The sequence below is a fragment of the Necator americanus genome, chromosome IV, assembly GCF_031761385.1.
Source record: "Necator americanus strain Aroian chromosome IV, whole genome shotgun sequence".
Classification (NCBI taxonomy): domain Eukaryota; kingdom Metazoa; phylum Nematoda; class Chromadorea; order Rhabditida; family Ancylostomatidae; genus Necator; species Necator americanus.
The window spans coordinates 28,879,028-28,903,662 of NC_087374.1; the positions used below are offsets into that span (position 1 = coordinate 28,879,028).

Here is a 24,635-nt window from a genome sequence, read left to right on the forward strand (position 1 = left end):
TAAAACCTGAACAATGCATTAACGCTGGCGCTGCGACGTACGACATGTATATATCAATAGTGCAAGAGCAGAGGCACAGCTCAGCGGCAGCAAAAGAAAAAAACGGCCATAGAATTTCGCAGTGGATCCCTCTTCGTCCTATAATTTGACGCATACGGAGATTGGCTCAATTGGAGCGCCGAATTTTCAGAGGGAAGTACAAAGTATTAAGAAGATTTTAAAAAGCGGAAGAAGTCTATAGTAGGAGCAGGCACCCAATCAAGTACCAGCATTGGGTGAAAACTAGTATACAGAGGCTATCTGTTGAGTCCTACACTTTTTATCTATGTCGTAATGAGATGGGACCATCCACTGGTAAAGATGATGAATGTGAGATACCCAACAGAAAGAAATGAGTTTAAGAAATCTGAGATCTATTTTGCCTCCACGCCATCGCAAAAGCCATTCTTTCAGCTTCCACTCCTTGTAAATTGCATATTTCCTTATTTTCGAAAAAAAAACGACAGGATTTCAAACGAAAAACCTTCCTAATAAACACATAACAATAAACTGCAATCAAATCTACGAAGAGAAAGAAAAAGAGATCTAGGCACTTTTGCCGAGCTCCCGATGGACATAAGATAACACTGGAACTTGTCCCCACTCTCAGAGTGGAACGGAATGTGGGATCAATGTTACAGGAAAATGGAAATCTCAATGAATTTTCCAGAAACTGATTCACAGAAAGGACTGATGCCCTGACCCTTCATATCTCCTGGAATTCTCTCCTTCTAAGCCACAACACAAACGTCGTCATTGGACCAAACTCTGTAAAAATTAAGCAAGTTGCGGAAGGAGAAGAAGAAGGAGAACGAGAACAAATAAGAAGGACACACTGCCCTTCCTCGAGAAAAATCGTCGTGACATTGACAAGCTGCAATGTCACGTTTGCAGCTTTTTACAAGCTGCGCATACTACGTACTGCGCCAACCACCGTAGCCCTAAATATTAATTGCAGTGAAATGGGGATCGTTCCTTTGCCGTTTCCAAAGAAAAAAAATCAAGGGATTTTCTTTTGATTTCAGAAAATGTACTGAGCGCATATATTTCAAAGAAAAAAAGGTGTGGATTGCCTTAGAAACTCTATATTGATGTGAGACCGTGTTCGTTCGAAGCGTTGCTATGACGACGCCATTCGAGCCGTTATAAACTATCAAAACTGTTCTTAATTCCAACATTCCCAACGATGTCTTATCGAGAATTACGAAGTAAGCAGATTTGTCGATTTCTTTCCTCGAAATGAAATGATTAGTTCACTTGAGATCTCTGTGAAATGACAAGAGCCATCGGCTATCCACGGATTCTGTCGCTCGAGAATTTTCGCACCCCGAATTTCAAACTCGTAGCTGAACTATTGGAATGGATCGTCAAAAGGTAGGAAAACAAGAATAGCACATTCACAGGGAAGCCGCGGCCAAAATTTCAATTTTCAGGTTCGATCCAAGCGCGACAATTAGCGCCGAGCAAACAACAACTGAACAAGACCGAGTGCTCTTCGTCAAGCAGGCTGTATTGCTCCTATTGCAGAATTCGAGACTTAGGTTGAATCCTAGGAAACTCTACCAGGTGCTTGTTTTCATTGTTCAAGCTTCTTTGCTGCTTTCACATCCATTGAACATGTCGCAGTAGAAGTGTGTTTACTAGGTTTTACGGATGGGAACAGTAATAGTGGGTCTGATTTATCGTCTATACTCCATCTAGTGACTAGGAACTCGCCCATTTCTACCTATTCATTAGATACCAATCCGTAACTTCATGTAATTAAATAAGCGTACAATATGTATGTGAGGCTCATAACAAGTATGTAGACTGTAGACTTTGGTTCGTACTATGAGGTGAGAACGATTAAATAGATAGATTTGAGGATGTAGTTCAAGCGTATGAGTGTCATTACTCTCAATTTCTTCAAGTTATTCAGGAGAAGACGTAAGAATTGAGGAAAAACCTCTTGTGATCGTTGGTGATACGCGACCACACAAGGTTGTTTTCTATGCTTTTTTTGTGGAGGAATTGAGCGTCATCGTTCACATTTTCATGAATTGCACCCGTACTTTCATCTATCCGTGGGTAGGTCCCAACATAGTTAGTTTCATTATGCGCCGCCTATAAACATTTACAACCCGTCCAAAAATACGCGATTTCTTCCGTGCACCGCATTTTGGTTTTGGTCCTATGGCAGCCGCATGAGCGGCAAGAACCTCTATTAAAGGCAGCATACCACGAATCCGAGGTGGTGCGGGTTTCAAATGGAGTATCCGTACACGATGACGTAGACTATGGAGACGGGTGGTTCCGCTCTTCTCTCCCTGTATAATTGCAAATAGCCGCCTCCAGAATGTTGTTTTGTACGACGCCATCTGTTGCAACGCTCCACCCCTTGCGTCGCCTCCGCCCTGCGATTCGTCAAAAATCAATTCGCACTGTCCCGATAGGCAATAAGGGACGCTACGCGTGCAAGGGTGGCGCGCTGCAATAGAAGGCATCGTACAAAGCAGCATTCAGGGACCGGCTTCTTGCAGTGATTCAGGGAGAGATGAGTGGAACTACTCCGGTCGCCATAATCTACGACCTCGTATACGGATACTCCACCTGAAATCCGTACCACCCCAGATTCGTGCTATGCTGCCTTTAACGGCAACGTATCACGTAACTGAAGATGTTGGGTTCTTCATTTGCAAATATAGAGTACGGATTGTAGATTAAGAGTGGAAGTGTTTATTTACTCTATATTTGCTTACGGAGACCCCAACATCGTCAATTTCGTTTTCTCTAAGCAATCTATTCATTGGTTTCACTTGAACTGGCAGTCGAGAATAACTCACTTGCTTTCGACCGGTGTTCAGCTGGATGCGGCGCGTGTACAAGTGTGTCGCATTGTGACTCAAATTGTGTTTCAGGCTTTTTTTGTTAGTACGATTAGGTAGAGATGAGCGGAACCACCTTTGATCCTGCAATCTTCAACCACTTCTCTACTTTGTCCAGTGGTTTCCCTCACTACATCAGATTTATGGCATGCTGTCTTTAACTTAGTACAATATAGTCGAGCCAGTGCTAAATGAAGGCGGCGCGATTCGTGCGCGGCTGTGCTCGATTCGGTGGAGTTAAGGCAGCATTCCACCAATCTAAAGTGGTGCAGATTTTAGGTGAAGTATCCGTATACGGGGTCGCAGATTAAGTAGACGGAGATAGTTCTGCTCATCTCTCCCTGCATCACTGCAAACGACCCCCTCCAGAATGCTGTTTTGTACGACGCCATCTAATGCAACGCTCCACCTTTTGCTCCGCCTCCGGCCTGCGATTCGTAGAAAATTAATTCGGAATGCCCCGATGGACGGCTGCTTGCAGTGGTTCGGGGAGGGATGAGCGGAACCGGATACTCCACCGGAAATCCGTACCACCCCAGATTCGTGGTATGCTGCCTTTAACGGTTGCAATCGAGGCGGGATTCTCGTTTGCTGCGGTTGGATTGCGAAGTTGACTGAAGGTCCCACCTCAGACGCAACATGTACCTTTACTGCGCCACTCCGAATGCACCTACTTGTGCAACTGCACCAGGCGTCAAGTCATTTTCACCCGAATACAGCCATGTAGTGAATGATATAGAGGAACATTTAAGAATACTGAATATGAATTTGTAATGAGAAGGCTAAACTCTATAATTTCGTTATGCGCAGTTTCAGGCGGATGGTTATGCCGTGCAAGAGCTACTTCCTGCTGTCAAACTGCTTTATGAAGCTGGAAAAAGAAGTTCACCCGAGGATATCCACGCCCACTGGAACACTATTAAGTCAAAATTGAACGCAAAGGAATGCAATACACGACTACGGCACGACTGTTCTCCATGCAATTAATTGTCTCTTCAGGTGCAAGAAATTCGCCTTGCAAGACAGCTATCTTCACAGTTGCCGCAGACTGGGGCTGCTCTCCATGAGCTGCTGGGGAAAGAGCTTTATTATAGGGTTGGTATCAAGAATTACTTCATTATCTAGCATTTTCATGAAGTTTTACCACATCGCATTGATTTTTGTACACTTTATTATTTTGTGCTACTGATGACGATTTGTTTCACTGAAAAGAGCAGTGCGAACGTTTTACCATGAAGGAACAACCACCGTCGACAATATCCTGCCAATAAATTTTTATTAGCACGGGACCGTTGATTAAAGTCGCAAAGACTGCTGCAGGTGGTACGGAAATAGCCTCCTATGAAGATGTGCCGCGTCCAGCCGAAACAAAACATTTGGCAGTAACTAGAGTCTTGTTTAGAAAAATGCACGAGAGGGAACAGGTTTTGCTAACTCCGACACAGTGCTCCCTATACCCGAATATCTGACTTCATTGCTTTCTCTAAAAAAAACAGTGGCTCCAATATTATAGAGACTCTTTTTTCAGCAACAACGTAACAGAGCTACATCGAGAGCCATTCCTTTAGCTGAAGCGGAGAAGACTGTGCAAAAATCCATAGAGGCTATAATTTCAGATGCAGGAGAGATCAAAGTGTGACGTGACAACAGTTGTTTCAATATTTTGTTTACAAATTTCTTCAACTGGAAATTAAGAACAAACTCAGCAACGTAGCAAACGACGAGGCGGCTTTGGATGAGAAAATTGAACGCAGGAAAAGGGAATATGAACAAATGCAGAAACGTTATGTTAAATTGCAGGTTGGGCAACTATTCAGTTAGTACACTTTTTTTGGACTTTTAAACTGATTATTAACAGTAGCCAATATCAGTATGCATAATGTAAGTTCCTTTTTTAGAAGCGACGTTGTTTTTTGTTTGCTTTTTAAGATTTTCTCATTTTCATCTTCCACCCATTTTCAACCATATGAATCTAGCTATGAAGAGGTGGGATCTCCTATGTCGAGTTCGCCCTTCTTCAAATTTTTGCAGCGTCATAATGGCATGCTTCCAGTCACCTTCGACCTTTAGGAAATCAAGCCATTTCTTACGCATCATTCACGCGATATTGCATCGTAGGCCAAGGTTTTATAGCAGAACTGCACGTTTGATGTAGGAAGCAAAAAAATCAGCTGTTTCCAAGCCTGGCCGACTGTAGTTGACTAGTCAAGGACTGTTCCCGGAGGAACGCAAAGCGGGGACTTCGAATTTTCGAATAGGGTTGAAGAAACCTACGATCTTTTTAATATATGTAGGACGAAGGAAATAACACCACGGAATATTTTGCAGATTTATTCTAGCTTTTTAAGGAAATCTAATAAGCTTACGCTTTAAATTTTCTACCTATTTCTCGGATACAGTATTGTACCACAATTTTGTTTTTCAGTCCTTTCGTCCCCAGTACATGGATGAGTACGAAAAACTGGAAGCAAAGCTCAAAACATTATACGAGGTATCTCATTTACTTAGGTGCACAACAGAGAAATTTTATCCAATATGATCACATGCATCCTAGATTTACGTCTTCAAATTCCGAAACTTGGCTTACCTTCAACAACAGCAATTGGAAATTGAAAGGGCAGACAGACAAAAGCAGGTAAAATGAGAGAGCGTTGTAGAGAAGTGTGTAGTCACACTGAGCTGGTTTTTTTTTCAGGCTGAATCTGAGCGAAACATGCGACAGGTGGTTGAAAAGATGCGAATGGATCTCACCTTACAGTATGTATTCATTTGTTGTTGTTGTACAACTCATATCATATCATCATCCATTTGCGTCTGCTTCGAATACATGTGTAACTGACCGCTTTAGGGACGATGTTATCGAAGACGAAGTGCCCCCTATCAACCAGGAGCGACGGAACTGTAGGTCTTAGTTGTACTCTGCGTTTCCGTACGATTGAGGGAGCGAAAAAATATGATGAGATTGTAGAAAGCGCATACCGTTCCCCCAAAAGAGCTACTGAAGCTCGGTTTGAAATAGAATTGATCGCTGAAAGGTGGTTTAAAAAAAGACTCTCAAACCTTTGGCAATTAATTCGTTCGCTTTTCTTAGTTTTTTGCCACAAACTATATGAATGATTCCCTGTTGTACTAGAATTGACTGGAATGTTGAACTAGAACTGACCACTTGGCAGATGATACTGTTAACTTCTGGTGAGCAAGTGCAGTAACTGTAAGAAGTATCCCACTAAACCTCCGTCATAATCTTGTTCTCTCCGTTATCTTTTCTACTCCTTCAGTCTGTTGAGTGCATTTATAGTTGACTTCCACTGTTTTAAACTGAGTGAGCGTGATGCGCTTTCGTTTGAGACAGGAAAGAAGGAGCATGCATCAAGCAGAGAAGAGCATGGTTGCAGCGCATGGGTATTGCTTGGCTGTTTAAATTTAGCTTTTGCTATTTGAAGGCAACAGGCCAAGGATTGACGTTGGCGTCTCTCCAAAAAGAGGTAGAGTTGAGAGTGTGAATTACTAGTCTGGGCATATCCACGCTCAATTTCCTCTAATCGTCTTAGGAAACGGCGTGGAAGACGGGGTACGAATTTTCCTACAAGGCATGTTGGAACGCGCCACTCCTGTACATGCGCCACGTCTGCGAGCGGACGACAATATATGCGATTTCTCCAATAGCCTACTCGGCTAACACCAAGGAACAGCCTGCTGAGGGAACCGGCAGCATAAAAAAGTGGCGCTCTAAAGTGGCTCGTAAGAACATCCGAGCAGATAGGCCATTGTTTAGGACGATGGGAAATTTGGCGTCGTCACACCCGTTACTCGTAGTCTACACTCTCCAACCCTATCCTTCGATCGCAAAAGATCGCAAAATCGTCAATTTCGTGATATGCTGCCACGTCCGTCGCCGACTATGTATAATATTTGCCACACGTCCAGAATGTGAAAAGATCTTAATTTTTGAAGCATATGTTAGTATCTTGGGCGGGTGTAGTGCAGTGGTAGGAAGTTCAGTTTTAACTGCGATGGTTCGGAACTGCCTCCGCGCCAAGCTAACTTTTTGACCTGTCTTGGGATGACAAAGAAGGTCTCTAGCGTATCAGTCCGTTTGGGATGCGTCAATGCATTTTAATGGAATTTGTAATCGTTGAGGATTGTGGAGCGCTGGCCTACATAATGAATTGCGGGGGTCAGCCGATCAATTCAGTGACTTTATCCTCCTAAACAAGTGTGGTACCACTTTGTCGACTCCTAGGGGATGAAAGACGTAGTTGGTACTAGGGCGGTTCCCAACCATCGACCGTGCGGTCACAACAGACCCATTACCGACTTGCTATACCCACCCGGTGTCTAGAAGGATAAAAACACTGAGCTGATACACTATCGTCCTTTGTTTCCCGATCTTGACTTTTTTCTTGAAACTGGAAGTGAAAAAGGCAAATACTGGGCTGGACAGAAAGTCTTGTCACCAATTTTTCGAGATTTCACCAACTTGCCGTTTTCTTTTCCGGGGTGGGGAGAACCCAGGTGGCACCATGTTGTAGTTGTAGAACATTCTCGAAGCTTCTCCACAATAGGTATATATAGCCGGTGGGGAGCCCTCCTTAACTTTAATCACGATGTCAATTGCGCAAGAGCAACTTTGAGCTATCATCTATGAAAGGCGTGGCGGCACTGGAGCAACGGCAGTAGCCGCAACATTAACAGCAGATTGGGCGAGGGCACTACTACCATCAGGACTGTCAAGCGCTGGTTCACTCGATCGGCAAATGGAAACACCGACTTCGAAGACAGGCTCTGGTCGGGACGCCCCACACTTTCGAAGACTCCGCCATTCTCGACGCTGTCACTTCGATTGCACGAGACTCTGATATAGCCATTCAACAGTCGTCATTCGCCTCCAGGCGCTCGGCTACAGAAAAATGCTGACTCGATGGATTCCTCTTGCCTTGACGGATGACACCCGATTAACCCGGGTTTCCATCTGTCAATTTGTCCTTCTTCGCCCGCATCGAGAGGAGTTTCTCGAAGATCTTATTACTAGAGATGAGAGTTGGGTCCTCTACGACTCTAACTCTCTGACTCCGTGCCGTGTTGCTGTCTTGAAAAGAAGAAATGCCGTTTAGAAAAACGGCCGAGACGAGCTTCTGTGCACCTCCAGTCCCCCCAAGGCATTTCTAGCTAAGAAAATCATCACCAAGTTCAAAGAAGGTCAACGACTTCTTCCACTTCCAGTCTCCCTAGTTCTGAGAGAAAGAGTTCGCTGACCTGCCCGTTAGGTGGGACACTTGTAATTATTAATTGTGACTATATTATTGATTAGCTTCTATTGAGCTGCCTTTCTCTTTATTATTTAAGCTGAGTAAAAAAATAAAGCAGAAAAAATGACAAATGGTGGCAAGACTTTCTGTTCAGACTACTATATTTTGTGGTCCGTATTGTTTGCATTGAGCAGCGAGGAGAGTATTCGGAAATATGACTGGAGCAGGGATGTCAGATGACGATGAAGACGAGGAAAACGAAGCTGGTGGTGATGGCCCATTAGACAGTGAAGAAGAAAAAGCCAAATCGGTGTGACATTTTCAAAGTCTATATTTGTTGCTGCTACTGACCGTATATTTGTAAACTTTTGTTTTTTCCTTACGTCTTATTTTTAAATGTTTCAGCTCCATGCAGAAGACGAAGAAAAACTTGATCTTAGCAGTGGTGATGATTTCTGAAGGTCGTGATGCTTTTGATAAAAACGTGTAAATAATCATCGAATAGACTAACATGGGATTAATGATAGATTTGTTTTTGATCATGACTATTCAATGCGGCAATAAATGCTGAAAAAAACCTCAAGAATTCAACAGGTGGAGATTTTTCCAATGAGGCTTGTCATGACGTGGTAGGAAAGGAACTTCAAAACGTCTTTTTGTAGTCCCTCTTGAAAATTTCTGTCACTTTACACTTTAAAGAGCAATTTTTTGTGTAATGGACTGTTTCGAGAAGTTATGAACGTTTGAAATAAGGTATTGATTATAAGGGTTATTTGAGTCATCTAACATGTACAGTAACAGTAGTAGATCATGGAAAGTAAGAAATTTACAATATCAAAAACAGTTGCTGGTCGTTACCGTATCATAACTGAGCGAACGAATTGAAATAAAACTGCAAATTCAACGAAGAGTCCCTAGCTCCGACTCCGCCTACGAGGCACCTAATAACGCGCTACGTCTGCGACAGCGGGAAACGCGTCGCGTCGTCTGCCAGGGAACAGGAGAGATAGTATGGAAAATCCACTGGTCATCCTGGATCACATTTGCTGGCACGCGGCGCGTATGGATGCTCCCGCATACATGATGCGTTGTTAGTTGCTTCGTAGGGGGATTCGGTGCTACAAGGCCATTCTTTACTCCATTTTTCTGGATAATTAGGGGAACAGTGCGTGATCGCGATCATACACGTGAACTGCACCTCTAAACCTATCCACTCGTGAAAAAAATCCCAACCCACTCAATTTTGTGGTATACTGCCTTCAAACTTTTGCCACGTGTAGTAATCACAGTGGCCGAGATTATTTTCTTTTTATTTGCTTTATTTTCTGATTTGTTGTCTAACTGTCATCATTAAGCATATGAATGAAGTCGCCCCTATGTGTTGTTACGACTTCAACGCTTCTGAATAATTTCGCATTTGAAAATTGATTCGTAGTTATTGGATTTCTTCTCTATTCCTTTATCTGCTCATTATTAGCGTTCCTCGTAGATTTTTTGAAGCGAAATCCAAAATTCATTCAAGAACAACGCCAGGCATGCACAATTACACCTAAAAGGCTAGGCAGACATTATATTCCATACAAATCGAAGTCTTCGTGGGAAGCCTTGGCAGTAGAAGTGATTTCCAAACTAGGAAAAAATGAATTTTTCAGAATTAGTATTTAAGGGAGATGCTAATTGTACATATTTACATAAGCAAATTAGGCAAAAATTCAATTCCTACAGACTGAGATCTGAAGGTTTGCAAGCTTAGAGGTGAGGGAAGCAAAATATTCAAGAAAAGTAGTGGGAGGGAACTTTTGCAAGACAGCGTAAACCTTGTAATGGACTGATTTATGGAAAAAAAATAGAAAACTATCGAAAAAAAGGAGGAGCTTTAAAGAAAGCCGAAGAGAATTCGATATCAACTTGACTGCGCTTTATATGTAATATAAAAAGTAGCTTTAGTTGGTTCTCGTCTGTTTCCTTTGTTGATTCTTTTCCCTGGCATTAAAAACCTCTTCGGATAGTTATAGATTTATTGCAATTTAGAAAATTTACTTGGAACAAACACTTTCCAGAAATTAACATTGTCAAGTAACTAAAACAACCAGCGTTATAAACAGCAAAATTTTAATAAAAAATTGAAAACACATATACAATTTAAACTGGCGATTTTTCAGGGTCATCCACGCCCGCTGATTTTCGCTGTTTGATTCTGTATTTTACATTGATAAATACCAATACTGTGACAACTATGACTGTAAGAAGAGAAAAGATTGTGAATCCCAGCAGTGAGATGCCTAACACAGTAAAGCTTTCTGAATCAAAGTGTCCCGAAATCCCTGAATGATTCCTTTTAGATGCTGATGAAACATGAGAAAGAAAAAAGAAAAGATCTGCTCAAATACACCTTTGATAGACTTGTGCCGGCTTTTCGTATCCCCTTGGTGGATCAGATGTCCTAAACCCCCGAATGATCCTTTTTAGATGTTGGTGAAGCATAGAAAAAGGAAAAAGAAAAGATCTATTGAGAACACGCCTTCAGCAGATGTATACTGCCTTGGCGTTCGACCTTGGGTCGGATGGCTGCCGTTGCAGAATGCGCTATCCGTGTGCGCCTCACAGAGCAAAAATTTAACAATGTAACCCACTTCAGTGTTTTCAATCGTTGATGAAAACAACCTAAGTGATGAATAAGTTAATAAGTTTAATAAAAAGTAAGAGAGAAAAGCTGATTGCTTACTCGGCAAGTGGCCCATCCGCCCATAGACCAACATCTTCGCCTCCATGCGCAGCAACTCTCATTGGAATTGCTGATGGAAGTTTAGAATGAGGTTTCTCTAGAATTCCTTTTTGTTGCTGTTTGTTTTATGTTGCTGTTACCCAACTACCCATATACCTCGCTTTTCCACATCAATATGACCACTCTTCAAACGGTAACCACCCTGATATCCTGGTCCGGTTGCAAAAAATATGGTGGGCACTTCATAAATGACCTCTTCGTTACCATGAAATCCCTTTCTTATGTCGCTGCCTAAGTCATAAAGTATTCTCTAGGATTTTTTTTTGTAGGAGAAGTTTGCATTTCCATTAAAAACCTTGAGAAAAAAAAACAGAACAAAAATAAACAAAACGCTATGTGTTGATCCGTAGGTACTAGTGGAAAAACAACACAAAAAATTAACAAAATCGACAAAAAAATTATGAATGCTGCTTAAAGTACTATAACGGTAAAATTTGCATCTGTCACCTTTTCGAAGGGGACTGGTCAAATTTATTTAAATAGTTGCCCATTTCCAAGACATATGACATATCATAACTTCAAACACCCAATTAGCATCACCAACCAAATACACTTTTCTTAACGGGTAAATAGCCCGGCATTGTGACAGCATGACCGTGATCCGCTGTGACAATAATCAGTGTCTCTGAGGGGTCCGTCATTTCTCTTGCCTGTAAATTGTTGTCTTCAATGAAACTTATAAGATCAATTCATGAATTTAAAAGTCGCAAAAAGTCAAGTAAAAAAAAACGCAAACATTCTCTGTATAAAAACTATGCGATTACGTACTTTTCCTATTCTCTTTTTTTTCGAAGGTTCGGGTATACCTAAGACGACTTCACGGCAGCTGAACTGCTCAACACAGAAGCTATAGGATTGAGCTTACAAGATCGACAATATTTGAAGAAGAACAAAAAGTGTTTGTAAAACTAATTATCCTACAAAATAACGGAAATAAAGTCGAAATAAGTTCCTAGGAGCTCTTATTACAATGATTTCTTCTAAGCTGATCTCCACAGTGTAGCCAAACCCGAGGTTAAAGGCAGCATACCACGATTTCGGGGTGGTACGGATTTCAGGTGGAGTATCCATATACGGGGTCGGAGATTATGGAGACCGGGGTGGTTCCGCCAATCTCTTCCTGAATCACTGCAAGCAGCCGGCCCTTGAATCCTGTTTTGAACGATGCCCTCTATTGCAACGCGCCACCCTTGCACGCGTAGCGTCCCTTACTGCCTTTCGGGGCAGTCCGAATTGATTTTCGACGAATTGCAGGGCGGAGGCGACGCAAGAGGTGGAGCGTTGCAATAGATGGCGTCGTACAAAACATCATTCTGGAGGCGGCTGTTTGCAGCGATGCAGAGAGAGATGAGCGGAACTACCCCCGTCTCCATAATCTACGACCCCGTATACGAATACTCCACCTGAAATCCGCACCACTTCAGAATCGTGATATAGTGCCTTTAACTGCGTAGCGTCCATATACATAGAATGCATAAGGATATTCCAGAAAAAGGTGGAACCTTTCGAATAGCTTCATCGAACTCGTACAATTCACCAAACGCTAGGTACATTTGATTTTGGTGTTGCATAAGATCGATGGCACCACCTGAATTGAAGAGTTTTGTCGTTAAATCCCACCACCAGGCAAACACCGTCCACCCCATAAACTGAGTGCTCACCTTCCACCATCAGAAAGAAACCCTTCTCGTCATACTGAAGCTGATCGATCGCTTTTTCTGTCATTTCCACTAGTCGAGGTACTGTTTTCTCTTCAGAAATTTGCTGTTGGATATAGGTTGGAAGGTGCGAAGGAGCAAATATACCTGTATAGAGGGTTTAGTTTACAAGATCGACAGTATTCAAGTGTTAAAGAATGTCCAGAAAACTAGTTACTCGCACGAAATATCGAAAGATTAGATCCAAGATTAGTTTCTAGGAGCTTCTGTCATTATAATATCATAACTTCTCTACTATACTACTTTACGTTCGTTAAAAAAAAACGAACCCAACAATTTATGATTACTAGCTGTGACGGCTTGGAGATCGTACACATCATTCAACACTTCTCTTCTTCCGCCAAGCTTCTTCCACTCCAAATCTATGTTGATTCCGTCCTTACGTCTTCCGCCTCGAGATTTTTCCTTTAGAAATTCAGCTCCTCCACCCATCATCACCTAGAATAAATTTTGGATGCCATCTCTTTGAAGAAGCAAATATGCCCAAGATGGAAGGAGGAGCGAAACCTGACTCTAGTCAAGTGAAACTCAGCGATCTTTATTTTCACCCCCATGTCATATATGTGCTTGTCAAATCTAAGAGATCAGCTCAGCGGGAGAGCGTTTTAACTACCTCAATCCTCACGACAACACGGACTGCAGTGTTTATCATGAGAAGAATTTTGTGACCAAACCGTGTACTGTTGTATCACAGTGAGCAGTGGACATTTTCATCATAGAACGGGACCCGCGGTCCCACCTAATCAGTGTCCCATTTGGTAGGAAAAGCAGTTTTACATGTTTGTGGCTAGCTACAAACACTTTTTTGACACTCTTAAACCTTCCTTTTTTCCCATTCTCCTATCAAGCTCTCTCTCTCTCAGTGAAATCAGTTATTGCTCGCTGCAGTATTCAACGATTCTCAACGTTTGCTTTTAAAACTACTAATTTTTTGCAATTCAAAATACCAAAAATCTTCGTTTCCCATACTATTCACTGTGCTAAAAACCATGGCTTAAGCTACTGGGTGCCTATTCTTCAAATGGTTAAGAAATCGCCCTAAGATTTTACAGAAACAAGAAACAGAGCTACTACTATTCCGAGAGGTTTCTATTCCACAGAAGAGCTGCATTATAAGCATCCACAGTGTTCCTTGGAAAGTAATCTGGTCGAGGGCTCGAAACCGCCCAAGTGCAAACCAAGCCTATCATCCTCCCGTGGTCGATAAATTGGTACTAGACTTGCCTGGGAAGGTACAAACACTGAGTTGATCATGGCTAGCCACCTCAAGTCATTGTATAGGCCAGTACGCGTTCCAAAACCTCAACGATTGCGAATTCCAGTAAAACGCGTTGGCGCATCCCAAGTGGATTGATACGCCACTACTTAATGACTTTATTCTTTTTAGTAGGTTCTGTTTGGATTTCGGGAAATAGGTATACTCAATATTTATCACATCTGGTGAAACGAAATGAATTAGACTATTACTTTGTACAAGTTTCTACAACGAAAGGTAACCATTCCTTAAAGTCATCACCCCACAAATCTGGGGTGGTGCGAGTTTCAGATGAAGAATCACCCTCCTCTCCGTAATCTACGATCCCTACGATATATAGGAACTCTCCACCTGAAATCCGTCCCACCTCAGATTCGTGGGGTGATGCCTTTAATCGTGAACTTCCAAATCAGGTTTTGATCGCATCATCTTGGATCGTAATTACGCCCTATTTTAAAAAAACGAGCGCTAACTATTTGAGAGAAGGAAGGGGGGTGTTTTTCTACTCTCCTTTTTAGGCTTCAGTGGAATTCCAAGATAAAGAAAATATGAACCACTCCAGAGTTCTCTTGGGAACCGTCATCACGTAGCACATTAAGCGTACTGAAAAGAAATATAAAAAAAATGTAGTTAGCTAAATGTACTTAATCGTTCCTATTCTTTTTTCACTTGCTTCACTTTTTTCACATCACCTTCTTACTGTCCAAATCCTCATCGTCGTCCTCGTCTTGGATACACGTTTCGCCTGTTCTCACAATAATCCTAGATTTGATCAAGCTGGCACAAGTAAGGATTCCATTCCTCTTTGTTGCAAAAGTTGTTCACTCGCACAATAGCAAGAAGCCATATCACATCATCCATCGAAGGGTTCTTGGAAGAGGGTCTATTGGGACGTTTGGTGCGGTCTTTTTATAGTCCCCTTTACACATAATGACACCTTTAGTGCACTGTTATCGTCTGTCCATCGCCTCATCAACATCAACATCGCTTACCCGGCCGTACTCCACATTTTTCCTATTTTTCAAATTCTAATTCTCCTTACTTTCTTTGACAACCACAATATCATCCATCAACATCATCGATCTTTATTTCGCACATTTTTAGCGGATTGTTCTCCGCATCTGCTCGTTCAGCCGCATAAAACGGAATGCTCCTAGCGCGATCCTTTCGATATAGCCTTCCCTATTGTTAGTCACACTTCCATTCTGCTCATGGGTCATCAATATTTCAGAAGAATAAAGGTACCAGGAATTTTAACCGGAAAGTTCTCCTACTTTCCCGCATCACACACTCACGGGTGTATACTCCATAGCTTCATCACAGAGATGCGAAAAGCTGGGGTGCCGGTAGTGTACCTATTCCGAGAAAACTTGAAATGGCGTCACATACTTTTTTTCTTCATTTTTCCCCTTTCTCGTGAACATCACCATCTAAGATTTCAGACATAGGGAAGTTTTCACAAACATCGTTAAAATTGGTCAGCATTAGTCCTGTCTGGTTGACCCCAAGTATGCAAATAATGTCAATAATGTTAATAATCAGAAAAACCATGACAGCATAACTGTCTGCTTTCAACGTTCATCCTATTTCATCAAATTCCAACATTCGCACTGATCCCCAGGAATGGTGTTTGGTATTCTGAGTTGTTGAAGCTCCTTTTTCATGTGGACAATGATCGGCTGTAGAATTGAGGAGCTCTGGCCGCAAAATTGTTCTACGTCTTAAGGAACATTATTTAGAACCGAATAGGGACTCAATTTTCAGACGCCTCCATAGCTGTTTCCGTCTCAAACGAATAGAAAATCTTTCTGTAGTAGGTGGCAGCGAGTTACCATCATCATCATTCTCGGATTTTTCGAGTTTCAATCAGGTTATCCCCATAATTTCTCTTTTCTATCTTGTTCTAGTTATCTTCTGTTTGTGAGACGTAGAGCTGGGTGTACTGCAGTGAAACTACTTCACTGAGCCCACTAGTCTTTCAAATAAGCCATGTCTAAATTAGTGATAAAGGGGCGCCTACGCCCGAATGGGAGACTACTCCGACAAGTTTTCAGAGGCCTGCAAAGAAGAGTCTAGCGAACAAATGAGCCCATACCTTGAATTCAGAAGCTGGATAGGAAAGGAGTTGTTTTGCAATGTCGACGCAGTTTATCCCAAATTTCTTTGCTGTACTGTCAAACTCAATTTTTCTGTCGACGCCCTGAAGATAATCACATTTTCTGATTCGTGGTCACTCTTTTTTCAGCACGGTATTATTTTAGGATTTAATGGTTCTGCTTCGACAAACCCAAAGTATAAAGTAGCAAGTGGCAAATGTTATGCTAATAGCTATTCCTCGTACTAGCCATGCGGAACTTTGATCGCCATCTTGGAATGACCCAATTACACTCAAGTAATTAAGCATTCATTCTTAAAAGCATCACCCCGCGAATCTAAGGTGGTACGGATTTCAGGTGGAGTATTCGTATACGGGATCGTAGACCGTGAAAAAAAACGGCCCAGAAGATACGGCTTCGAACGTTCCGGCGCGCTATTTTCTACAACGAGTTTGATTGCAGCGCGCCAACCCTGTACACGCGCCGCATCTTCCGAACCGTTTTTTACGTCAATTAGGAAGAATTGGACGGAATCACCTCCTCCCCTCTCCATAGTCTCCCATCCCGTATACGAATCATCCACCTGAAATCCGTACCACCTCAGATTTGTGGGGTGATGCTCCAAATCACAAAAATACGTCGAACAGAAACAATGAGGATTAAGTGAAGAAGAGAAATATCCTCCTACACAGGAACAGTGACAACAACAGAACTCGGAGATTCTCATAAATATTTCAAGGCTAAAGCATGAAATGCATTTTAGAGATAGAAAATGAGAGCATTATTAAGTTAAAGCTACCAAATTGCAACCAAACTAGATGTTTTCTGTACTCAATATTGATTAACATTCGCAAAAACAAAGCTGTTTAGCAGACAAAAAATAGACAAAATAGACAAAGTACAGATGTAGACATCCACGTGATAACAGTTCAACAACTTCCAGCACGTGTAGGTAATTATTCAAATGTAATAACTGTTTTTCACCGTCATAGACTGAGCCGTCAACCGGAATAAGTGAAATCCTACTCAATTTAGGACGAATAAGTGCTCAGAATTCTGAGTCACAAAAACCTGTTTAACTTTCTATCATTCGTTTCTGTCATACTTTCGACTTTTCAATTCACTTTATTTCAGTAAGCATTTGTAGTGAAGGTGTATGTTCGTTTCATGCTTAGAAAAAAGGAACATAACTTAGCGTAGAGAGCAGCAGGAGTCGCATGTGTGATTCTTGTGGTGGTCACGAAACCGACTTCCATTCCTAAATTATATGAGATTAGATCGATGACCCTCGATTGTACGTGTTATTTTGCATGTTTATCACGAACAAACTTTTAGAAAGAATAAAGTCTCTGGGTTTAGTCAATTTGCCACCACGTCACTTAATTTCAGAATCGTTTGAAATTTAAGAAGGAGTAACTAGCCTTCACAGTGATTTGCGAGGGTTAGCCGTTGTGTCAAGTCAGTGTTTTTATGATATACAGCAAAGTCGATACCTAAGTTCAAAGCTTCTTCTGCAATTCCATCAGTGATATGGGAGCCCTCAAAGTTCGTGCAAATGTCGGTTGAAGTTGGCAGTAAGCCCAATTTCAATGACTCCACCTGAACAACAAGTAGCACAAGTTCTGGTAGGTCTTCCGAAATCAAGAAATTTTCGCGTGCTAAGGCCAACTTATGTTCCCATCAAGTAAATCTTCTATTACCGTGGCAGAACAATTTTTGGTGGATTGATACGAACCCTGATTTGACTACCATTTTGAACTGTTGATTTGTTTAAGATGTTTGTCGAGAAAATGTATTTCGTCGTCTTTCCCACGCCATTACACTACACTTAATTTTCGCTGTAAAATCGCGTTCCATTTAGAGAATGCGTTTATAGGTTTCCTCGAAAAAAAATTGCCCAATGCTGTATCGCGTACCACACTAGTAAAAGCATTTTGATTTCCTTTAACATTTCCGGCATTGATTCAATAAAGATGAAATAAAATATAAAAAAAACATTTTCCGAGGCTTTGAAAACAGCTAATGAGACATAGAAGTAGGTGTTTGGGAAGACACAGAGGTCCTAGGCAACAAATGGTAAGTTACTTGCTATTTCTGCTATTTTCAAGTTGACCTGAACCATCTACCTGCAAGGATACCAAACAATAACATAGAAAATGTGAAGACTGCATAATTTCCCCTCTTTATAATTTGTGTTTTTAGCTGACGATTTAGGTTTTAGTTAGAACCGCAAAACTTGGAATGTTTCTTCTGTATAATACTATAGTACTGTAATATAGCACTATTTATGTTTATTGTTTGCATCACTGAATGCCCTTCGCTACAACTAACAAAAACTACGAGACTACAAAACAATCGTCCAGACATCACATAGTGTTTTGTGCTGTCTTCAGGGAATTGGCACCCACCTTTCTTCCACTAAGAAGTGCCATTGCTCCTGCCGCCGAGTCAGTAACATATTGGGAGAAAGAGCTCGTCTAAATATTTAACGCAAAACTCTAAGACTTCCTCAAACAAAAATCTTTCCTCATACTTAGTAGATGAATCAAGTACTTACTTTTACTAGTCCTGATACGCTAAACGTTTCGAAATACAGTGGTTTGTTCAGGTATTTATTGCCCGCCTTCTGGTTCTTATTGATTCTCCCCAGGGTCACTGTTGAGATGCCCATTCCGTCACCAATAAATAGAATCACATTTTTTGGCCTCTTTGCTGAAAGCGCAAGATTTGTATTACAAAGAAGAATTTGGCTTTGATGAAAGTAGTGATTAAAAATCTACTCCACTGCTAAGCTGGTAATAATCTAGTACAGGAAGTGATGCAGACAACAAATAAACCTTAAGGTTGATCCGTCACGATTTGATCACCAACTAAAACCAGACTGGAAGTTAGGTTGCGTAACTCGATATGAAGGGGAAGCGAATAGAGTAAGAAAAGGCAAAGATCTTGTCTTATTGCTCACGTTGCATACGACATGCAGAATGATGATGTTTAGGTGTTTTTCATGCATTGGAACATTTACAGTGCCGCTACAATGGATGCGGAAAACAATCATAACTATTGAATGTGTGGTGCACAAACGATGACACAATAATGACAAACGATGAGAAGTCGTATCAAGAAGCATCTCATCGCTAGAGTTACCACTCCAATGTTAGGGCGGTCACCTCCTATTTTATGCATGTCCAGGTGAAATGAACTGTTGTGGATGGGAGGATTAAAGGATTAAGATTAAGATTAAGATTAAGTGTACGGTGTTGATCAATTCCTGCGGGGATGAGTCTACCCGTTTGCCTTCGACTCAGACTTCGTTTGAGTTGAAGTCGAACGTTTGAGGTTTACGAACGCGCGTGCAACCTTACAATGACTTGCGGGGGATAGCCCATGTGTCTAGTCAGTGTTTTTATCCCCCAGAGAAGTTTGGTACCAGTTTATCGACCCCGAAACGGTAAAAAGCTTAGATAGCGAAGGGAGGATCACAACGTCCGACCTATCGCGCTGCCACAGGAGAAATTCTTACTGCGCTACACCTCCCATTTGGCTGTATAATTGCTTTAAAATCACAGTACCAAACAATACAGACAAAATAGTACACCTTTTTTCCGATAAAATAAAACATTGAGGAAACTCTCATGCAGAAGCTGGTTGATCATATTCTGACATAGTCTCAGATACCCTCCACTCCCTGGTAATTTTCTCTCACAGTAAAAATAACTGCTAATAATTGACTGCTTTCGTCCATATTTATACAAAATACACAATAGTGTGCTGCAGCTGTTTCATCGCGCTCCGTTTTCATACACCACCAGCAACTTAGCGATCACTTCCATTTCCTGCTTTTTCTTAAATTTCTCAAACCACAAGGTAGTGCTTTTACGGAAGGTTCTACTGTTGCTGTCTCTACTAAAATGCTGCGTTATATAGTATCGTTTTACGCTTTTTACATCAGACACCCATCATCCTTTGGTGAAGAAGAAAAACACATCTGCAAAATTTGATAAGACAAAGCCTTTACAAATGTAGCCTAAATTTGAATACTACATTTTTGTTAAATGGTGCATAAAGACAGACAACAATTGGAGTACGTATTTTTCCAGCTTTAAGGAATTTTCCGCGGTTTAGTGATCGGCTGGAGCCAAGCACATTAAAAAGTATAATAGAAACAGAGCAAATGCCCTACACACAGGTGAAGAAGATTACCTGCAGACGAATTTTGTAGGATAGTAACACTTAAAAAGTTTGATCCATACCTGTGAGCAAATGTGGATTTCTTTGTAATTTACGTTGAATATTCTCTTTTGCAATGAGATTCCAAAACTCAACATCCTCAGGCCCTGAAATCTCCTAGTGCGATTTAACAGATGTTTTTTCTAGCTTCTTAGACAACAGTCTTCCATGAACAATACATCTAATGTAGAAAATATATAGCTTCACAGAGGGCTAGGTCAATATCCTGTGACCCAAATTATAATTAGTGGGAAGCACGTCAAACGTACCGATACATGCACGAATGAACTCGTGAGGATATTCTTTAATATAAACTTTTGTAGTGTAAGGAGTGTAACGCGCCATCTGACGAAACATTCAAAACATGCAACGAAGAATAGCAATTGCGGGCCATTGCTGCGGAAGACACGAAGAACGTGCTTTCACATCTCTCGCTACCGCAAGTTCCTCGCCTCGTTTTACGAGCACGCTAATCTACGAATTTCAATCACACTTCATCTCGCTTAGAGGGATGGAACACGTCGAGCTGGCACACTTTTAATTCCCGCGATCCCCATCCGAAGTTAATTACGACTAGGGTTTAGCTTAAAAAAGTCAATGTGAAGACGACCGTAGCGCGAGAGCTCTCTGCAGTTGGATATGTGTCTTACACTTTGTAGTCAAGTGTTCCATCAAAACGTTGCTGATACGCGATGTTTTAAATGAAATAGGTTCCATTTTCATATCTCCGTATAGTGAATTAACAGTATGTAAGGAAGTTAAAAGTGGAATCATCCAGATGTTTTAAACCAATCCCCATCAACTTTGTAAGGCTCGCAACTCTCGTTTCTTGACTTGCTTGACTTATTCGGCGGGAGAGTGTTACGGCCTAACGCGGCTATCCGCATCATCGGCGGGGTGTGTCGTCCTTTAACATATTAAAACCCATCCTGTTCGGTCCTCAACTAAAATTTGCATACAATCTACTCGTCCATCGTCATTACATAAGGGGCGAAATTTTACGTCTCGACTGAACTGCCTATGAACCCAATTGTCCTCAGATCTTACTTCACCACCTCCGTCCAAAACTTAATTTTACGACCAGGGGACCTTTTCCAGTCCAGCTAGGATCTAGAAGCATTCTCAGGACAACTTGAACAAGACTTCCTCACAACCTATCCATGAGAGCGAAGGTTGCTTTCCGTGGCTACTTCAGAAGGCTGGGCTGTTCATGTTTTTCACTTGTCATCCGCCGGTGCACCATATCCACTTCAGAGCAAACTTCTTCGCTATTGCACACCATCGGCCAAAAGTAGAATATCAATCGTCTAGAAAAGTAAAGCTTTTCTATCATCGTCAGCGCTGCACAGGTCTTCGATCTGTACATCAAGATGAGGAGAATTGCGTATAGATAGAATTGCAGGTAGACTTATTTGGCGATGGACGTCGCTCACAGGCACTTGATCAATGGGTTGAATGCCGAATAAGCCTTAGCACATCTTTGCTAAATATCTCTTCCGCAGCTGCCATCGTTTTCCAGCATATAGCCCAAATAACAGAACTCACCCACGAGTTCGATAGGTTATCCGTGCACCCTAATTCCCTTTGAGGGTCTCGAGGAGGTCCACATTTGCTTGCATTTATCAGGGCGGAATCGCAGTCCGTAGGCTGCAACTAACTCAAATACAATATCAACAACATGTTGTAACTTCGCGCTGCTAGAAGCAAAGATTACTACATCATCGGCGTACTCGAGATCCACCAAGGGACGTGTAGACGGCGCTAAAATGACATCGGCGGGACATTTTTCAACTGCTCTTCGCATTATTTCACCGACGGCAAAGTTGAACAGAAAAGGTCCCGACATGACCCCTTGTCTCACTCCTGTTTCCATTTCGAACGGTGTAGTACATTCAGCTAGTATTCTTTTATTCATGTCGTCTATAACTGGTGCAAATTTTCCTGGAACTCGGTCGGGGCGAACCACATTGAGAAGGCGACCTCAATGAGAAAAGTCAGAGGCGGCTTCGAAGTCCAAAAAGGCTAACTTCAGAAGCTTCTAATACCGCTGCCACCCTTCAATCACTCTCCTCACAATAAACAGCTGATCAGTTGTTGAACAGGACGAAAGCCGGATTTCTCGTCACGGGCGATTCCTTCGCGAGGTGAAATATGAAATATGGTGGTATGATTCGCTTCAAAACCTTGTACGTTATATGCAGCAATTATATTCCTCGGTAATTCCTGGGTTCTGTGACAGATAACTTTTTATGGGGGGAATTATGATAGCGTGTCTCCACGAGTCAGGTATCCCTTCGTCAATTTCTATTGGACGGATGATTTTCATCATCTGGCGAAACTAAGAAAGAGGAAGATATTTCAGCATTTCTGCGCTAATTCAATAGTCTCCACTCGCCAGATTTTGGATCTTTCGAATACAGACCAGAACCTCCGAATCCGTCTGTGGCTTTTCGCTTACTGCGGGGTTGTTCTTTGCCATGTAAGCTGATGGCGTCGATGATTCCTCTTAAACATGAATGCAGTGATGAGGTTCGTCTGGTCGCAAAGGTCTGTCAGGCTATTTCTGTTGTCTGATGTTCGCTCTAAGGATAGAACCGTTTTTAAAACAAATCGGATTGTTCTTCAGGTCCCATCTTTGCTTTCGCATCAATTCCAACAATTGTCGCCTGCCGGCTTGATATCTTGGACGTCAATGTATTGAGTTCATCATAAAACGCACAGTTCTTCGTCCTTGTTGTGGGTCTTCAGCGGTTTCCGTGCATGAGCACTTACGATCCAAAGTTTGAGTCCTCAATGATCGTAAAAGCTCCTCCATCATTTTCTTGTAATCGTTCCTAGCAGCTATTGTGCAGCCTACTACTCTCTTTTCATCAGCAACGCCGCAGTAGATGGTATAATTGTCGGTAATAATGAGAGGACGATTCCTGATGCGTGTTTCCTGCAATGCCGCAAAAGGTGCATACAGATATCACAGAAGTCTGGATAGAGCAGCTTGCTGGAGTTTATTGACAGCGACCGATAGTTCAGTGTTACGAGACGGATGTTTGTTGCCAAATATTTCATGTTTCCCTCAGGCATTTGACCTTTCAGGGTATGAGTCTTGGCATGGTGCTGGGCGACAGACGACATTTTTCAATGTATTAGAAGGTTTTGCCATATAACAGTGCAGGTTATATAGCTCGTACGTTCCCACTTTCCTCTTACTTTACTATATTCAAGTGTCTGATTGCGTTCAGTAAAGACAGGGCAACCACCTGCAGGTATGAATCAGAGTTGTATACGCGGTCTCATTTCTAACGGAGAATATAGCTAAGCAGAGGGATTGCAACAAGTACAAGTTCAATCGCATTCGAGTTCAGCTCATTACACGCTATATCTCTAGCAGTTCAGCCTCCTAAATCCTGAGTTCGCTACTTTTGGATCAAAGATAGAGATCCAAAAGGGCTATCTTTTATATTACTGACTAGCGTCACTGCTCCCTGGTAAAGTTGTTCATCAATGGCGGAGTTTGGTTAGGATGCCCTCCGAAACATCATTAGTCAGCTTTGCCAGCTCATTCTCGTTCGGCGGCGTGCTGAGTGTATGTCAATTGCTCTGACTTTAATGGGTGTTGCTTGTTACAGTGCGTAACATTAGAGTTTTCTGCCAATCTCCAACTATGTAAATCGCGCTTTTCATGTATATGCCATTTTTTACATCAGCATCAATTCAGATCACCACAACCTTGGTGACTTTATTTCTGATAAGTATTGAGTGTGGTCCAATCGTGGCGACAGCTGCATTTGCCATACTCAATTCAGCATCTAGCAAACGACAAATTGTGTTCGGCAATGTTCGATATAACCGTAAATCAAAGCGGGGTGTAGCGACAACCCTAACCACCCAGCTACTAAGAAAACACAATTAGATACATGCGATTTCGCCTCAAAATGGTCGTAACAGTCCACATCTCGTTTCTGACTGTAGTGCACTTTTCGCTCACACGATAAAGGCTAGCAGGAAAGATTTGGCTCATCTGTCGTCTTTCCGTAGATACGTAAAAGATGTAAGCTCTTGCTATAATAGAACAATTTGATTTCCAATTTACCAAGATCTTCTTGAGATGGTTTCGACATGCGAAGTAATTGCAGGTACAGTAAAAGTAATGTCTGGACTACCATCCGACACTTCTTGAGGATGAGGTTCTAGCAAATGAATCCAACCGCACAAATGGTGAAATAAGCGTAACAGTGCTTGTGATTAACATCCTCAACTTAGACTGCAGCCAAAAGCTGTTGTGTACATTAATGGGGACTCTGACACCTAGTGATTGTGATTGCTTAAGTTGTTACATGCATATGCCAGTACTGCCTATTTAGAGCGCCTCAGGCTGGAAGGAGACGAAGAGAGTGTAATATAGTGT

The 24,635-nt window shown here is 41.9% G+C and overlaps 3 protein-coding genes across 4 annotated transcripts; 1 reads left to right on the forward strand and 2 right to left on the reverse strand.

The window, feature by feature from the left end:
- Positions 1–1,225: 1,225 nt before the first annotated feature.
- RB195_003073 (uncharacterized protein) lies at positions 1,226–8,611 on the forward strand (the record flags this gene model as incomplete). 2 transcript variants are annotated; one of them, XM_064200588.1, is made up of 13 exons in its annotated part: positions 1,226–1,247; positions 1,302–1,413; positions 1,473–1,605; positions 3,720–3,755; positions 3,903–3,998; positions 4,432–4,536; positions 4,599–4,703; positions 5,329–5,394; positions 5,458–5,538; positions 5,599–5,660; positions 5,752–5,804; positions 8,347–8,462; positions 8,558–8,611. In XM_064200588.1, 13 exons carry the CDS (start codon positions 1,226–1,228, stop codon positions 8,609–8,611), a joined length of 1,041 nt encoding a protein of 346 aa, XP_064056468.1. The 2 variants fall into 2 exon arrangements, with proteins under 2 accessions (XP_064056468.1, XP_064056469.1); XM_064200587.1 differs by lacking the exon at positions 3,720–3,755 and having other exon boundaries at positions 8,344–8,462.
- Positions 8,612–10,294: 1,683 nt separating this feature from the next.
- On the reverse strand, positions 10,295–16,314 carry RB195_003074 (uncharacterized protein; the record flags this gene model as incomplete). The annotated part of the gene is made up of 11 exons (XM_064200589.1): positions 10,295–10,476; positions 10,545–10,595; positions 10,674–10,816; positions 10,878–10,974; positions 11,034–11,168; positions 11,482–11,587; positions 12,440–12,525; positions 12,599–12,742; positions 12,925–13,093; positions 16,006–16,110; positions 16,198–16,314. The coding sequence occupies 11 exons, from the start codon at positions 16,312–16,314 to the stop codon at positions 10,295–10,297; spliced, it is 1,335 nt and encodes a 444-aa protein (XP_064056470.1).
- Positions 16,315–17,136: 822 nt separating this feature from the next.
- Positions 17,137–24,393, reverse strand: RB195_003075 (uncharacterized protein; the record flags this gene model as incomplete). The annotated part of the gene is made up of 6 exons (XM_064200590.1): positions 17,137–17,264; positions 17,500–17,605; positions 18,415–18,483; positions 18,564–18,718; positions 20,257–20,340; positions 24,321–24,393. The coding sequence occupies 6 exons, from the start codon at positions 24,391–24,393 to the stop codon at positions 17,137–17,139; spliced, it is 615 nt and encodes a 204-aa protein (XP_064056471.1).
- Positions 24,394–24,635: the final 242 nt, after the last annotated feature.